Genomic DNA, 18,577 nt, shown 5'->3' with positions numbered 1-18,577 from the left:
GAACCCTCATACATTGTTGGTGGGACTGTAAGTTGGTGCAGCCATTGTGGAAAACAGTAGGGAGGCTCCTCAAAAAACTAAAAATAGAACTACCATATGATCCAGCGAAATTCCACCAGTGGATATTTATCCAAAGCAAATGGAAACACTAACAAAAAATATACTCACCCCCTATGCTCATTGCATCATTATATATAATAGCCAAGGTATGGGGGCGGCCTATATGTACCTTGATGGATGAATGGGTAAAGAACATGTGGTATATGTATACAGTGGAATACCAGGCCATAAATAAGAATGGAATCTTGCAATTTGCAACAATGTAGATGGATCTTGAGGGTATTAGACTAAGAAAAATAAGTCAGAGAAAGACAAATACCATGATTTCACTTGTATGTGGAATCTGAAAAAAAAAAACAGAAAAAGAATAGAATGGTAGTTGCCTGGGGACTTGGGGGGTATAAGGTGGGTGAAATGGGTGAAGGTAGTCAAGAGGTTCAAACTTCCAGGTATGAAATAAGTCATGGGGTTGTAAGGTACAGCATGGGAAATAAATAATATTGTAGTGCATATTTGAAAGTTGGCTTAAAGTTCTCATGAGGGGGAAATTTTTTCATAGCTTTGGTGAAATGGTAATGAGACTTATTGTGGTGATCATCTCACATTGTATACTAATATCGAATCACCGTATTGTGCACCTGAAGCTATATAATGTTATGTGTTAGCTGTACCTCAACAAAAACAAAAAGGGCAGATTGAGAGGTGCTTGGTCCAGTTTGAAGTTGGATGTGGATGATGGAGGGACAGAGATGGAGATAGGGATGATGTCACCTTTATTTGCCTGTCTATATGTGACTCTAGCTTTTATGTATTAGTTTTTAAATGTTTATTTATCTTGAGAAAGAGGGAGAGAGAGAATTCCAAGCAGGCTCTGCACTGTCAGCGCAGAGCCCCGCGGGGGGCTAATTGGGGAGGGAGGAAAGGCTGGATCTCATGAGTCATGAGATCATGACCTGAGTCGAAATCAAGAGTTGGACGCTTAATTGACTGAGTCACACAGAGGCCCCTCTTTGTGACTCTAGTTTTTAAAAGTTGATTTATTTAAATTTTGTGGATTTTGAAAAAATATGAAGAAGCAAAAATGATATTGTTAAATGAAGCCCCTCTTGTAGAGAAGGCTTATTACATAAGTAAGTCTCACGTTTAACAGTTAAAAGCCCCAGTGATGTTGACAGATGTTAGAGCCAAAGATCTTTTAAACATAGTCGTCAGTCAGGGTTTACTTTCTTAAAAGGACTGTTGAGTTGTTTGATTTAGCACTTTATGGTGTCTTGATTTTGATGCTTTTTACAATATCTCCTTGGTAATGTGTGTAATGTTCTTTTGTAATTTTCATTCCTTATGTGGTAACTTTACTGATGTGAATTACATATGCAAAGTGTATGGTTAAACATGATATATCAAAAATGACAAGTTCATATCATGCATTGTTTCTAATTGGCATAATGAATTTAATGATCAGGTATGTATCTGTCCAAAGTGTATTCAGCAGCATATAGATATATGATATAGATAAGTTTTCTAATATATGGAACATAGTGATTGAGAGGATATTCTCCAAAGAGATCACTTGGGTGTCAAAAGTAATCACCACTTAAAATAAGTCACTACTTTGATATAAATTATTAGTCATCTCAGAGGAAAAAAGTGATATTAACCTAATAAAAGAAGGAAAGAAGTTTTGAGTTTTACATTTTTCTGTTTTTGAACAAAATTTAAAATAGCTATAAAACTGCTTTTTGAAAAATGAATTGTGTGTAAGTAGCCATCAAAGTATTTTTCATTCATTTAATTCCATTTGGCTGTCATTACATGTTATTTCTTATTCACTTCTGCTGTTCATGTTTCAGTATATTCTTTTGGGATTGTACTGCATCTTAATTTCTTTTTCCTTGTTGATTTTCATTTCCATGTGTTTCATTGCCATTTTCCGTTTTGCAGATTATCCCACACCATCTCATTCTGCTAAAACTGTCTCCCCATCACCTGCCTTTCTTGATGAAGAAGAATTCAGTGACTTTATGCAGGGGCCCGTTGAAGTTCCCACATGTGGTCCTTCTTCCACTTCCCAGCCTTTTCAGTCTTTCCATCCCACCACCCCATATGGCCAATTGCATACACAGAAGGCTGGGGCACAGCCTCTCCCTCCAGGTCAGATTCCAGTGTCTTTTGCCTTACATGGTGTCCCTGGGCAAATTCCTTCTTTCTCTACTGCTGCAGCTTCATACAATGCACAGAAAGCAGGTAACTCCGAGAATGTTAATGAAAGTATTCTTAAGATAATCTAGGATAATTTACTTCTCTTATGTAAGTAGAATAATACACTGATGTTGGTAAAGAAACATGTACCTGAATATATGAGTACTATTGAAATTCACCAAAATAAGAATCTTGATTTTTAATTCTGGGAGCCTCACATTCTGGGAAAATGATTTAAAACTTTGGCTCCTAAATTAGGAGCTATTTAAACCACCTTCGAAATTTAAAAGCAAAGTGACTTCTACAGGAGATTACTCTTGTTTGGGAAAATCACCAATATTTTGTTCAGAGTAATGAGCGAAGAAGAGCTGCTTTAGAAAGTGCTCTCTGGCAAACCATGAGAGACTCTTGAATGCTGACAAAAACTGAGGACTGATGGATGTGGGGGGGAGGGGGGGATGGGCATGGAGGAGGGCACTTTGGGGATGAGCACTGAGTGTTATGTAGAAACTAATTTGACAATAAACTATTTGTAAAAAAAAAAATAAATAAAAAAATAAAAAAATATAAAAAAAAAAAAAAAAAAGAAAGTGCTCTCTGTGGTTCGGTGGTAGAGCACTTAGGGGTCAGAAGCCCGGTTCTCTGTTTATTGTCAGTATGTCCTTGGACAAGTTTTGAAGCTGAACCTCAGTTTTATCACTTATGAACTAATGGGGGTGGGAGGCACTAATACACTCCTTCTTGAGACATTGTGCTGAGAAAGATGTTAACAGACATGGACTTAGTCCGAACTTCCTCAGTTGGCAGTTGTAGAAACAGACTCAGAGATGATGTTACTGGCCAATGGTCTCCCCAGCAGTGAGGGGAAGTGTCTGTCTTGTGTAAGTCACCAGATTTCTAAGGTAGTACTCCCTCCACTATACCGTTCGACCTGCTGGCTTACAGAGTTCTTGAGAACCAATGTAATGATGTTTAAGTTCTCTAAACTCTCTAAAGCCTTTCAAGCCCTATACAAGTGTGTAGTGATTGGATTATTTCAAATCTACGTTATGTGTGACAGGGCATACCCTTTAGAACCTGGGGGTGGAAATGGATGATTGAAAAAAAATCAGAAATTTGCAATTATATACAAGTAACCCTTCATACTGTTTGTTTAGGCCCTTCCTTGGAGGAGAAGCTCCTAGTATCTTGTGATATAAGTACGTCCGGGCAGGAACAAATTAAATTAAATACCTCTGAAGTTGGTCACAAAGCCCTAGGCCCAGGTTCCAGTAAGAACCATCCCAGTTTAACGGCCAAAATCGGGGGTGCTATAGATGGACGTGTAAGTGGTACCACCATTGCAGAGGCAGAAAAGACTTCAGACCAAAACCTATCCATTGAAGAGAGTGGTGAGCTCATGGAATATTCAGCCAAAGTTTATTTAACCAAATGTTGCTCAAATGCTAACACCTTAAGCATTAATCTTAAAGTGAATGCTGCTTGATTTTTGCTAATCAGTATTTTGCTTAAAATATTTTTAATGCATTCCTTTCTCCAATTAACCCCTACGATTTTGCTCTGAATTCTTTCCGCAGTTATTCGTTTTAAAATTTTTTGATAACCAATTTTTTAATCAGAATTATTCCTAATTCAAAATTTTTTCCCTTTTATTTTATAAAAACTTTTTTCTCTCTTACACTTTCTGTTCTATAAGGGTTGAAAGTTAAAATTTAACTGGAAAAGTCACCAATGAGAATATGATTTTGCTTCTCTGAAGTTAATCATATACACTGCTGCCTAAAAGGTCCAAATTTTTATAAACTTAGCTTGCAGAAATAAAATAGAATTTGGGCAGCCTAGGAGGCAAACTTTTGGAGGATATTTTACTGAACAAAATGAAAATTAAAAATCCTCTACGTCTAAGGCAGCAGTGTCATATTCAGGTGGAAAAAAATCAGTTTCCAAAGAAATATTATTAAAAGCTTTAAGTAAAGCTTGAGCAATTAACTTTTTTACATAGGTAGTTTTTAAACCAGCAACTCTCATGTTTTCTTCTTTAATTTGTAATTCATGTGAAATGGTGCAAGCCTTGTAGGACTCAGAGTATTGATTTGGTACATCTTTTTTTTGTTTGTTTACTCTTTAAGACATGGTTAATGTACAAGAGTAATTTAGAAACCAAATCTTTTCATTGTATTGGTGACTTTTTTTTAGTACCTCCAGCAAGCGCTCATAAAAAAACGGTGGCTCTGCAAATTCCCCATCTTCTGCATGGACTGTTCTGTATGTTAAATGGTTTTTCTTATCTTCTAGGTGTGGGAGTATTTCCATCACAGGATCCTGTCCAGCCCAGAATGCCACCTTGGATTTACAATGAGAGTTTGGTTCCAGGTAAAAAAAAAAAAAAAAGCTGCTTTGTCCGGGATTCCCATCTGGATATTTAGCTTCAGATGTTGAAAGCGTAGTTGTGATATCTGCTGTTGTGATTATAAGATATGCAGAAGGAATTTTAACTTTTTTCTTGTTTATTTATTTTTCTGAAAAAGTACAGAAAATTAAAAAGGATCCAGTATTTAAGACAGCCTTATAGGTGAAATAGCTATATAAATATAGGAGAAATGTTTTGCTTTAATGTTTTATTGACCGTCATAGACTTTTATTTCTAAAAGCTTTTCTTAGATTTATCATGCTTTAACAGATATTGCTATTGGGGCACCTGGGTGACTCAGTTGGTTGAATGTCCAACTCTTGATATTGGCTCAGGTCATGATCCCACATCATGGGATCATGCCTGCATCAGGTTCCACACTGAGCGTGGAGCCTGCTTGAGAGTCTCTCTCTTCCCCTCTCTCCCACTCACGCATGCACATGCTCTCTCTCATGCATGCGCTCTCTAAAATAAAAAAAAATAAAATAAATTATTATTTATTTCATAGATTATTAATAACTTACCAAAAATAGTATTAATACATTTAATGTAATTTTCTGAACTCTTAGTGATTAATTTATATATTTAAAAACATAGGGGTGCCTAGGTGGCTCAGTTGGTTGAGCATCCAACTTCGGTTCAGGTCATGATCTCACGGTTTGTGGGTTCGAGCCCTGTGTCAGGCTCTGTGCTGACAGCTAGCACAGAGCCTGGAGCCTGTTTTGGATTCTGTGTCTCCCTCTCTCTCTGACCCTCCCCTGCTTGCACTGTCTCTCTCTCCTCTCTCTCAGAAATAAATAAAACATTAGAAAAAAATTTTTCTTATGACTTGTCATGTAATATGAAGTAAAAGACGAGTGACATCTTTTTCAGTCAACGTTGGGGATGTGGTGTTTACTTTTCTCTTTATAGATATTATTACTGCTGAACCAATAAAATCACTAAGGTGCACATTCTGTGATAATATTCAGTGATACCAGAAAACAGTCTAAGCCATGGCTGATGTGTATACAGTGGTGACTCTTACAGCAGCATATGTTAATCAGTTTAAATATATTGTGACTTGTTCACTTTGCTCTATTTTCCAACCCCTTGAAAACTATAGGTAACTTTCATCAGATCTTTTCTAGATTGGTCATTAGGCTAAAGTTGTTCTATGCTTGACTAAATAAAACTCATGCAAGTATCTCTGTAGCTGAACTTCTTTTTGGAAAAAAAAACAGTAATATCTACTTTACATCATAATCACATACTCACCAATTCAAAGGCTAATTTCCCTGCTGATGCATAGGAGCACATGTACCCCAATGTTCATAGCAGCACTCTCAACAACAGCTAAAACATGGAAAGAGCCTAAGTGTCCATCAATGGACGAATGGATCAAGAAGATGTGGTTTATCTATACCATGAAGTACTACATGGCAATGAGAAAGAATGAAATCTGGCCATGTGTAGCAACATGGATGGACCTTGAGGGTGTTATGCTTAGCAAAATAAGTCAGGCAGAGAAGGACAAATATCATATGTTTGCACTTATAGGAGGATTATGAGGAACTTAACTGAGGACCATGGGGGAGAAGAAGGGGGGAAATGGTGGGGGAAAGGGAGAGAGGCAAACCATGAGAGACTCTTGAATGCTGAGAAACAAACTGAGGACTGATGGATGTGAGGGTGAGGGGGGAGATGGGCATGGAGGAGGGCACTTGTGGGGATGAGCACTGGGTGTTATATGGAAACCAATTTGACAATAAACTATTCGTAAAAAAAAAAAAAAGGCTAATTTCCCCAAATCCTGCGGTACTTCAACTGTACATAAAAATAGTAGGTTTTCTTCCAAGTGCCCATTAGATAATTTACATTATCTTCCTCTCTGTCTTCAAGCCAAACGAACAAAAAGCTAATATATTCTGGTATATTTTGGAGTTCTGTCCATTTTCTGCCAGCTTGTATTCGTTTTTTTCCTCCTTCTAAACATACATGCACACATAATTTCCTAACCAAAATATGTATTCTTATAGTCAGCCTACTAACCTATAATCCATATTTAAATATTAGATGTAGGGGCGCCGGGGTAGCTCATTCAGTTAAGCGTCTGACTTCGGCTCAGGTCATGATCTCGTGGTCCCTGAGTTCAAGTCCTGTACTGGGCTCTGTGCTGACTGCTGGGAGCCTAAAGCCTGCTTCAGATTCTGTGTTCCCCTCTCTCTCTGCCCCTCCCCTGCTCCTGCTCTGTCTGTCTCTCTCTCAAAAATAAAATAAATATTAAAAACATTTTTTAATAAAAAAATGAATACTGGATGTAAAGTTTTTGATTTAAACATTTTTTTTCTGTCTGCCTTAGCTGTCTAAAACTCCTCTGACTTGGGTTGCCAGATTTAACAAATAAGTATATATTACATCCATTTAAATTTGAATTTCAGGTAAATAGTAAATTATTGTTTAGTATAAAAGCGTGTCCCATGCAGTATTAGCATTCTTTATATGACAACCTCGTCTCTAACAGCCTTTCTCACCTTGTCCTTTGGAAACCCCATTTGATTGCAGAAAAACTCCAACAGTTAGTCCCTTCTTTTTTCAAACACGTATTCTTCTTTCTCATCTTTACTGAAACTGTCTTTCTCTGAAGGCTCTATTCCCATAGCACCTTATCCAATGATGCTTTCTCTCTCAGTCTCTGATTGACAGGGGCAGGAGACAGGTGGTATTGGTACAATTCTTGCCTCCCCACCGCTGTTTTCAAACTATTCCACCATCATTAATCTACAGCTTCTATTTTAAAGTCCAAAGCGTCTAGGGGAGCCTGGGTGGCTCAGTTGATTGAGTGTCCGACTCTTGATTTTGGCTCAGGTCATGATCTTACAACCGTATGTGAATTCAAGCCCCATGTTGAGCTCTGCAGTGGCAGTGCGGAGCCTGTGTGGGATTCCTTCTCCCTTTCTCTCTCCCTGTCTCTCTGCCCCTCATCTGCTTGAACTTTCTTTCTCTGAGAATAAATAAACATTAAAAATAAAAAAATAAAACTCAAAACATCTGTTTATACCACCTTCATCTTAATGTTGTTACTATCCTCTCCTGAATTATAAGACTTACTCTGACCTTTGGCCCCAAATCTTCATTTTAGAACAAAGCTATATTCTAACCTCCAGACCCTAATTGTATTAGATATTTCCACTTGAATGATCTTTACAGCAATTCAAACCCTGACACAGCTTCAGTTCTATTAAAGCAGTTTGACTTAAGATAATTCTTTATTTTATTTTTTTATTAAAAAATTTTTTTTAACATTTATTTATTTTTGAGAGACAGAGAGAGAGACAGATCATGAGCAGGGGAGGGACAGAGAGAGAAGGACACAGAATTGGAAGCAGGCTCCAGGCTCTCAGCTGTCAGCACAGAGCCCAACGCGGGGCTCAAACCCACGAACTATGAGATCATTACCTGAGCTGAAGTCGAACGCTCAACGGACTGAGCCACCAGGCGCCCCAAGATAATTCTTTAAAACAAATTTTTTAAAAATGTTTATTTATGTTAGAGAGAGAGCGTTAGTGGGGAAGGGGCAAGAGAGAAACAGAGACACAGAACCTGAAGCAGGCTCCAGGCCTGAGCTGTCAGCACAGAGCCCAAATCAGGGTTTGAACCCTCAGGCCATGAGATTATGACCTGAGCGGAAGTAGGACACTTAACTGTTTTAGTCACCCAGGCACCCCAAGATTATTCTTGTATTAGCAACAATAACAACAAAAAAGAGCAATCATTGTAATATGTTTACATTTGTAATCTGGTCTTTCCTTTGATAGATGCCTATAAGAAAATTTTAGAAATCACAGTGACTCCAACTGGAATAGATACTGCTAAACTTTATCCCATTCTGATGTCATCTGGACTGCCCAGGGAAACTCTTGGACAGATATGGGCCTTAGCTAATCGAACTACACCTGGCAAACTTACTAAGGAAGAACTTTATACTGTTCTCGCCATGATAGCAGTAACACAGGTAGATGCTGTTTCTTAAGTTAGATCAAATAACTTTTCAGAATAAATCCTTTTGACTACAATCTTGTAGAACTCCTTGTATATTAAACTTTAGATTATTTTTAGGATACAGTGCTTCAAAAATGTACGGTTTGTATCATGCACATACTAGCAAAATATTCTTTTATAGACTACTTAATATATTAGCATTCTCTGACCTAACTGTATCCTTTCTGAACTTAAAAATTACTCAGTAATAGGTGAAATTACTCTTTTTGTTTTTGAAGTCCTTGTTTAAAATTCTTTAAAGTATTCTTGATCTGCTAGCAATTTTTGTCATAATACAGAATCACTTTAAATGATTTGATTATAATGAATTAACCAAACATGTCAGAGAGTGCAGTGCCACAATTGTTATATGTCAACCATTTCTTTGCCTGATACTAGGTTTACATTAACCTTGTAAGTTATTTTCTTATATCAAGTTCATGAGTTTTGGGAGTCAGAATGGAAACATACCAGGATTACAGATTTTACGCTTAGGTCTCTCTTTGCTGGATTTAGACTGTACGTGGTTTGTAGTCCCCTAAAATGTTTCCATTTTCCTTGTTTTGTTTAGAGGGGTGTTCCTGCCATGAGTCCTGATGCTTTAAACCAATTTCCAGCAGCTCCTGTTCCAACTTTAAGTGGATTTCCTATGACTTTGCCTACTGCGGTGAGTCAGCCAACTGGGATGTCTTCAGGCCCTGCAGGCTCCATACCCCTCAACCTTGGGCAGCCGGTCATGGGCATTAACCTTGTTGGACCAATTGGGGGAGCTGCAGCCCAGGCTTCCAGTGGCTTCATGCCAACTTACCCTGCAAATCAGGTAAATGGAGAAGCTATATGTATTCCAAATAATCCCTAAAAGTGAATGTGGGCAGCTTTTTTCCCAAGGATACAGAGAAGATTGCTGTATTATGACAGACACTGGAGGGGGTAATTAGGCAGTATTAAAATAATATAAAATTTAATTTTTCGGGGGCGCCTGGGTGGCTTAGTCGGTTAAGCATCCGACTTTCGCTTAGGTCATGATCTCGCGGTTCGTGGGTTCGAGCCCCACGTCGGGCTCTGTGCTGACTGCCAGCTCAGAGCCTGGAGCCTGTTTCAGTCTGTGACTCCCTCTCTGACCCTCCCCTGCTCACGCTGTCTCTCTTTCTCTCCTAGAAATAAAAAAACAAACAAACAAACAAAAAATTTAATTTTTCGTTATTTAAAAACAATGAAATTTCTTAAGCCTTAAGAGATTTGGATTTTGGCTAGAAGTTTATAGTTCTTTATAGTGTATACATTTTAAACATCAAGCTTAATAAGGCTAACTAAAAGACTGTGTCTTTTGGGGAAGCTACTAAATCTGAAATTTATTTTTTACTTCTCAGATTAGCAAAAAATTTAGAAAACATAAATTAGCAAAAAACATGCAAGGATATTTGTTGTAGCATTGTTTAGAGTAAAAAGTTAGAGGGGTGCCTGGATGGCTCAGTCGGTTAAGTGTCTGACTTTGGCTCAGGTCATGATCTCATGGTTCATGGGTTCAAGCCCTGTGTCGGGCTCTGTGCTGACAGCTATCTCAGAGCCTGGAGCTGCTTCAGATTCTGTATCTCCCTCTCTCTCTGACCCTTCCCTGCTCATGCTGTCTCTCTCTCTCTCAGAAATAAATAAAAAACATTTAAAAAATTTAGAGTAAAAAGTTAGAAATAGCTGAACTGTCCATCAGAAGAAGAAAGGTTATGGGGCACCTGTGTGGCTCAGTTGTTTAAGCTTCCAGCTCTTGATTTTGGCTCAGGTTGTGATCTCATGGTTCAGGTTATGATCTCATGGTTCATGGGTTCAAGCTGACAGTGCAGAGCCTGCTTGGGATTCTCTCTCTGCCCCTCTACACTCGTGTTGTCTCTCTCTCTCTGTGTCTCTCTCACACTCTCAAAAGAAATAAACATTAACACAAAGGAAGGTTAAATAAAATTTGTCTCATTAATACAGTGGTAAACTATTTGGTCATTAAAATGTGAACTACTACATGTACAACATGGAAAAAATGTCTACTTTATAGATATTATTATATCTTTTTTTTAAAGAGTGGAACGATGTAGCATAAACTCATGAACTATTCACAGTACTTATTTCCAGATAATGTGATTGGAGTCAGTGTTCATTGTTGACTTTATACATACACATGATGGATTATAACAAGCTTGTATCACTTGTGTAATTTATATAACGTATAAAGTGTTTTTTAAAGATGGCCAGTTCTCAGTAATCTATTAAATGTAACTCATCTATTTAAAAATTGTATAGATTAGTTCTCTAACAGTCTTTTACAATTTGTGCAAGAGAGTATCTAAAAATACAAGACAGATTCTTGCTCAAGATATTTGAGTTGGTATTGTATCTAAAGTGCATTTAAAAACATTTTTTTAATGTTTATTTTTGAGAGAGCGTGAGCAGGGGAGAGGCAGACACAGAATCTGAAGCAGGCTCCAGGCTCCTAGCTGTCAACACAGAGCCTGACATGGGGCTTGAACCCTTGAACCAAGAGGTCATGACCTGAGCTGAAGTCTGATGCTTAACCGACTGAGACACCCAGGTGCCCACAAAGTGTGTTCTTCTAAACTTAGGTAGTCACACCAACTAATTCAGGTACCTAAATGAGGAGATTTAAAAGGTAATTTTTGAGATTGACAGTTATAGATTTGTCAGTTTCTATTTTATCAATTCAGTCTACTTAAATATCCTCTATAAACCTAGGTGGTAAAACCAGAAGAAGACGACTTCCAGGATTTTCAAGATGCTTCTAAGTCAGGATCCCTTGATGATTCATTCAGTGATTTTCAAGAGTTGCCTGCTTCTTCAAAAACAAGTAATTCCCAGCATGGAAGCAGGTAGGAAAGAATTGAATATAGTTAACGTTGTATTTAATAATTGAGAAAGAGATGTCAACAGTGATAAGCTTAAGTAAGAAAATTAAGACGACTTACTCTCATGCTTCCTTGATTATTCCCTCTTTATTCATACTTGTACCTTTGAAATTTTTCTCCCCTTTGTCCACCTAAAAATTGAGCACTACCATTCCCTCCCAGTATACACCTGCTTGCTAATTTTGTGCCTGTCATAAACCTGATTATAGCAGAGTATACCTTTGTTGTGATGACTTCATGTTCTTGTAGCAAATGCCTTGGCTATTGAAAAGCTTTTGAGGCAGGGGAACATAATTTGGTATTTCTGCAATATAATGTACTGTTGATTCTCCACAGAAATCATAGCTCAAAAATCTAAATACAATTATTTATTCATGTCTTATATTTGAGATCAGTGACTTTTAGGCCTTCAGATTTCTGTTTGTTTGCATAGGCAGTTGCATAAGTTAATTCTCTAATGTTGTATTACTAGCTTAACTTTTAGGTTCAGTAACTGACTCAGCCTGTCAGCAACATCTTTCCATCATCCAACTTTTTAAAAAGCTTTTAGATAGTACTTCTTCCAGAGAGTGGAATATACCAGACTTTGAGAAAGCAATGTGAATTTCTTTGGTTATTTTTGGAATTTGTTTTTGTCAAGATACATATATCACTTTGCTTATGTTCCTTTTTGTGCAGTATCATTCTTCTTTTCCATTTTAACCAAATGAGTATCTTTTGATGCTTTCTGCATGGACACTATAACAAGAACCAAAGGATAAGGCATTATAGGGAATGACGCATAGGAGAGACATTTGCATGGTGAGACTCTTAAAGTACTGGGATTTCCAAGCCCACTATACCAGCACACACACATGTTGACCTGATAGACACGTAATATTTCTCAGATTTTTTCCTTCGAGTAAGATGTATAAGTTCTACTACTATGTAGAACATACCTGAATGACCCAAGGCATCTCAAATTACCTGCATAAAATTAGATTCATTATTTTGGGACTCAAAGCTAAATACAAATTTGTTAAATCACCATTCTCTTCCTTGGTGAAATCATGTCACCATGTCCAGTCACCAAATCAGAAACATGCTATTTATTTTTGGCTCCCCGCTCTCTCCTTTAACCACCATCAACTCTGTCAGCTCTGCTTGCCATGGAAAAAGGCTCTGTGTGATCTTGCTCCTGCCTAGTCTCTCAATTGTTGCCTTTTCCCTACAGCTTATGCTCCAGCCATGCCAGAAAAACTCCAGACTAATCATGCTCTTTCAGGCTTCTGACCCGTTACCTTCTTCAATCTGAAATTCTATCTATAGTTAATTCTAGTTCTATTTAAAAACTCAGTTTAATGTAGGAAGTTTTTTTACTAACCCCTCCACATCAGTCCCCTACCTCAAAGATGAGGACCACTTACTGCCCTGGTGCCTTATGGACATCTGTACCCTGATTATAATTACTGGTTTACCCAACTCTTTGTCTCACTCTCACTTGGCTGTCATCCCTGAAGACAGTTTTTCATGGCTATGTATGTAGTGCTTAGCCATGATATGTAATTAATAAAGGTTTGTTGGATGAATGTGTTGTAGTATGAAGGTTATAAGCCAGATTGATCAAATTAGTGGTTTACTCATCTGGAAAAACTCTCAATAGATGAAATTGAAATTTGGACATAGAAAGTTGTAAGATGGTGGCCAGTCCTGAGATATATGGGATATTAGCAATTTTGTGTGTCATTATCTCCACATAATAGTTTACTTTCCTACACAGTCCTACTTTGTAGACTTGTTTTTCAGTTCTGACTTGATTACTTCCATGCTTACATGAAAACATTTTGCTCATGTCTTAGAATCCACACTCACTGTTTATTTACTCATTCAAAAACATTTACTTACCATCTGCTGAATGCCAGACATTGGGGTAGGCACTAGAAATACAGAAGCAGAAAGCGCATTTCCTGCTGTAAAGAAGCTTAGTTTTATCTCAGTATTTATATTATCTGATAAAATTCTCTTAGAATTGGTCCTTCATTTGTGTGTGTGTGTGTGTACATGTACACAGGTATAATGAATTCCCTAGTTTATGATCTGTAATCTATGAGTTTATTTTAAGGGGATATTTATTAAATCACAATATAAATAGCTAAGCCTAAGTGAGACTGCTTTGGGCAGCGTTTTTAAGCAAAAAATGGGCATTATTTGTCAGAGAAGATGAAAAGACAAGTAAGGTGTTAGAAGTAGGCTGGAGTGGGGGCGCCTGGGTGGCGTAGTCGGTTAAGCGTCCGACTTTCGCTTGGGTCATGATCTCGCGGTTTTTGGGTTCGTGCCCTGCGTCTGGCTCTGTGCTGACTGCCAGCTCAGAGCCTGGAGCCTGTTTCAGTCTGTGACTCCCCCTCTCTCTCTGACCCTCCCCTGCTCACGCTGTCTCTCTCTCTCTCTCTCCTAGAAATAAATAAAAAATATTAAAAAAAAAAAAAAAAGGCTGGAGTGGAGAGTATTGTTAGTCTGTGAAAAAAAATCTCATTAGTTAAGGGCAGCACGAATGTGGGATGTCTTAGGATTTGTGACGTAATCTGTCAAGCATTTTAGAAATAAGTAGTGGCATGATAAAAGTGATCTTGCCTACCGTGTGGGATCAATTCAGCTGCCATAGTAATCCTGTTGTGAGATGATGGGGGTACTCTGGGTTTAGAGTTAGGCACTGAAAAGTATGTGTCTGAGAAATTGGTCAGGCTCAGAGTTGAACTGGATGTCAAAGGAGAAAGAGTACTTGAACCAGCATGAAAGGGCGTCTGGAAGTCAGCAATGTCTTTCATTTATCCATCCAGAAAAGACTTACTGTGTGCCGGGCACTGGGGAGCCTAGAATAATAAACACCACAGATGTGGGGAACTGATGATAAACTGTTTACAAAGAATTAAGGTGTAGGGGTTTTGAGTTGGTTAATTTAATTTTATTTTTTAAATGGCTATATTTAGTGTTGTGTCTGTCCAATCCAATGGAAGCCCCCAGATGCCCTGGTGATGATCTGGTGGAAGCTGGTGGTGTGTGTGTGTGGGGTGGGGGTGTGTGAAAGGATTCACCCAAAGATAGTTCACTGAATACACTGCAAGGGTGGGGCAGGCAGGACTGGAAAGGAGAGACCATCTGCCAGGAGGCAGTGGGTGGGGTCATTTTTAAAGGGAGAAGAGTAGTAGTTATGGCTGGTGAAGAATGAAATTTGCCCTTTTTGGGGCAAATTGTGCCCTTTTTGGGGCAAAACTGTGCCTGGTTGTAAGTAGTCCATTGGTTTGTTAGGGTCTATAGATATTTTGAGGTGGGTCACCCCATGGGTCTGTCTGTATTCAGCCAAATGGTTGCTGTGGGTCCTTTTGCCTTGATCAAGTTTCCATCGCTCACCCCTGCTTTCTAAAACATCTCTACATTTAGCAGGGTAAGCAACTAAGTAAAATCATCTGCTACAGCCACATGGAGTGATTGGAAAACAAATGGATTCACGAGAGCAAAAGCAAATTTTTTTTTTTTTGGTCCGATTCACTTAAGTCTTATCTTACAATGGAATGCAGGTTCTTAAATTTTAAAACAATATGCCTCCTCATTGAGTACCTTTCATTAGTATTAAAGAGTAGAAGTAATGGTTTTCATGTTTGGAATAGATAACTACTTTATATAACTGGCATAAACACTGTCATGGTGATTACAGTTTGTTTCTTTTAAATAATTTCATGGAACTAGAATGAATTATTCATTTGTAATATGCATAAAATCAGAGTCTGCGTCTCCTTTTTTTTTTTTGAGTGGAATTTTATTTTGTTGACTTCCATCAGTTTTTCATTACCTTGAAGTTCATCTATTTTTTTCCCAATTCTGAAAATAATTTTGAAATAAATAATAATCAATTAAATGTCACATTTAGTAGAAGACTTTACCAATGGGCTTTCTAAGACCACAGATAAACTTGGCAATTCATGAAAAAACAAATTGTTCAACTTTGTGATTTTTTTCATCAAATATTTTATTAATATGTAGCATGCTGTTCAATGATTTGTAGTTTAATTACTTATGAAGCTTTAAAAAATAATCCACCTATAATGTATAGGGGATGACCTGTTTGTCAAGATCAAATATGTAGCAGCTATTTGGTAGTGATGTGAAATTCTAATATTTGATACACTGAGTCCTAAAGCACTGTAGACCTCCATTAGCATGGCTGTGCAAGAACTGGGTTTTTTACCTTGCTTGTAGGCCCCTGATAAGACGATTTAAATGACTATGGAAAGATTTTTGCTTTAGGGCAAAGAACTCCATAGAAATCCATTTCTATAACTTGTGTGTGTGGTATTGAATGACACAAACTAGTGGGGGAAGGTAGTCATTCATATGTAAAATTGTTCTTCCAGGGAGCTGCCTGGGTGTGATAAGAAAAAAAAAAAGGCAGTGCTTTTATAGTATGTGTTTAAGCCATCCAAGAATTACCCACACAGATACTACTCATTACACTATTTTTCCATCCAGAGAGAAATATGTCCACAGGCAAAAGTATCTTTATCTAATTTTGAAGTGATTGTGTTTTGCTACAAAGATAGCTTCTGGAACCGCTGATGTGATCCTTGTAAAATGTAAATTGTATTAACTCCACTGCTGCTTATCAGATGTGTGAACTTCTCTGCCAGTAAGCAATGCAGTAAGATCAAATAAGAACAATTTACATCTTGGCTTAAACAACATTTCATAAATAGATTTTTATCTTAACTATTCCACCTCAGCATTCTGAGCCCATTTAAAAGAATGATTTATACTAAGGTTAACATAATTTACTCTAAAATATTGGGTATACATATTTGGAACAGTTTACTTTTCCAGTTTTATGGACCTTAAGTTAACATTCTTGGAGGTCATCATTCTAGGAGAATCTATTTCCAGTGCCATTCCAATTGTTTTTGTGGCTTACAAAGATGATTAGGTGGTCGGTGTGGGTCTGACCCATCTTGAAATAATCAAGAAGGGATTATCATGTGGGAGGTGTTTCAATATATTTTTCCAAGAAAAAGGATTTAAACCTCTGTGGTGAATATATATACATCGTTTCTAACTTTTAAGGCAGGGAGCCATGAGTTTTAACCAGGTACCTATTTGCTATTTCAATTCTAAGCTCCTACTTGATGATAAGGGAAGGATTTGGTGTTCTAGTCATTAAGAAATCTTTCATTTTCCTTTTAGTGTCTCTTCTTTGTTGATTCCCCTTCCTGGCACAAAAGCATCAACTTCAATGGATAAGTATGCTGTGTTTAAAGGAATTGCAGCTGACAAATCCTCTGAAAATACCATTCCCTTTGGAGGTAAAAACATGTTGTCAGTTCATAAACTTATGAATGTAACCTATGAATGAGAGCCTTTTTAATGGTGACCTTTTATGAAAAATGTATAAAATGCTTACACCACTTGTCAAGTATGTATGGTTAACCCAGTCTGCCTTCCTTACTTGCTTGAGTTTTAATCTCAAATTTCCTATCCTTAATAGACTCTGTCTTTTCATCATAGAGCCTGGTGATAAATACAGTGCTTTCAGAGAACTTGAACAGACAACAGAGGGCAAATCTTCAGGTAAGTTTTTGATTCCTTAAGTGGATAAATTTCAATTTTTTAAAAATTTTTATTTATTTGTTTTATATAATCTCTCCACCCAGTGTGGGGCTCAACCTCATAAGCCCCCAAGATCAGGAGTCACACACTTTTCTGACTTACCTAGTCAGGCGCCCTTCAGTTTTTAATAAAAGATATTTTTGATGATTCATTCAGGGACACTCCAGAACATATCCTTATTATATCGTGTGGGTGAGGTTTTTGGCTTTGTGCCTCTGGAAATTACAAGGAAACAAAATGTGGTTCTGTTATTGGAAATTCTTTTTTAAAATTTAGGGCCAACCCCAAATGAGGCAATTTCTTCTGAAGCTAGTGTGTTCCCTTTCACTGGAAGCCTTCAAGCCCTGTTAGACTTCCGTATCAAATGGAGGGCTGTGACTGCTCTCAGTTATTTTAATGTTTAACAAGAACTGGAAGTGTTGGCAGTGCAGTGATCTGTGGACTATGCAGAACTTTTACAGCAACCAGTCTTTTCAAGGTTTTCAAACGTGGCTATAATTTAATACAGTGAAATAAGCAGGATTTATAGAATGATAGTTTGAGAGCCATATGTGTGAAGACCAAAAGTTATGTTTGTGGTTAAGTCCTAACCGGATTTGTAGGGTTTAGATAATCCATAGGTCAAATCATGTCCTTCAGAGCTTAAGTGCGCATGCTGTGAAATTTGCATACTCACATGAGGATTTCTTCCTGGGGACAGTGCCATATTCTGCCTTTGTATACTGAATGCTCAAATTTAGAACATCCTTTACTCATTTGTTGTCACCCTTCTGTCCAAGGGATGGGGATGAGAGGAGATTGTAGGAAAGGTAATATAGGAGTAAAAGTTCATGGGAAAAGTATACTACTTAAACATCTCTAAAAAGGAAAATCTACCTGTCCTAAAAATATTCACTCCCTGGGGCTCCTGAGTGGCTCAGTTGGTTAAATGTCCCACTCTTGATTTCAGCTCAGGTCCTGGTCTCATGGTTCATGGGATCAAGCCCCACGTGGGCTCTCTGTGCTGGTGGTGCACATAGCCTACTCAGGATACTCTCTCCTCACCCCCACCTCTTCCCTGCTCCTGCAGGTACTCTCGCTCGCTCGCTCTCTCGTTCGCTCTCTCAAAAATAAATAAATAAAACACTGAAAATAAAAAAATTCAATCCCTTATAACTGTTAGCTTCTAGAAGTATTTCCTTCTGTTTCATTGAAGCCTTTAGGGTGTAATAACTTTGTTCCTCGGTACCTGTATTATGTACTAGGAGTACAGAGATAAGCTCTAGAGGAACTTTTGGCTTGTTAATTGGTCTTTGACTCCTAGCAGTGCTTTCATCACCTCTTGGAGCAAGGTGAGTTTGGAGTAAACAGC

At 37.8% G+C, this 18,577-nt stretch overlaps 1 protein-coding gene across 10 annotated transcripts in view; it reads left to right on the top strand.

The window, feature by feature from the left end:
* SYNRG (synergin gamma) overlaps nucleotides 1-18,577 on the top strand; it is an 83,409-nt gene that overhangs the window by 28,084 nt on the left and 36,748 nt on the right. For 7 of the 10 annotated variants that reach the window (XM_039256342.1, XM_039256341.1, XM_039256336.1 and 4 more), the window contains 8 exons: nucleotides 2,002-2,211; nucleotides 3,417-3,650; nucleotides 4,555-4,632; nucleotides 8,467-8,663; nucleotides 9,261-9,509; nucleotides 11,426-11,559; nucleotides 16,804-16,922; nucleotides 17,125-17,187. In XM_039256342.1, coding sequence (XP_039112273.1) covers nucleotides 2,002-2,211; nucleotides 3,417-3,650; nucleotides 4,555-4,632; nucleotides 8,467-8,663; nucleotides 9,261-9,509; nucleotides 11,426-11,559; nucleotides 16,804-16,922; nucleotides 17,125-17,187 — 1,284 coding nt within the window. Of the gene's footprint in view, nucleotides 1-2,001; nucleotides 2,305-3,416; nucleotides 3,651-4,554; nucleotides 4,633-8,466; nucleotides 8,664-9,260; nucleotides 9,510-11,425; nucleotides 11,560-16,803; nucleotides 16,923-17,124; nucleotides 17,188-18,577 lie in introns of all 10 variants that reach the window. The other 3 variants (XM_039256333.1, XM_039256343.1, XM_039256344.1) reach the window with 3 other exon arrangements.

Source organism: Hyaena hyaena, unplaced genomic scaffold (genome assembly GCF_003009895.1).
Source record: "Hyaena hyaena isolate Hyena2069 unplaced genomic scaffold, ASM300989v1 scaffold_568, whole genome shotgun sequence".
NCBI lineage: Eukaryota > Metazoa > Chordata > Mammalia > Carnivora > Hyaenidae > Hyaena > Hyaena hyaena.
The sequence above is the reverse complement of the archived record's forward strand: the minus strand, read 5'-3'. Positions and strand labels throughout refer to the sequence as shown.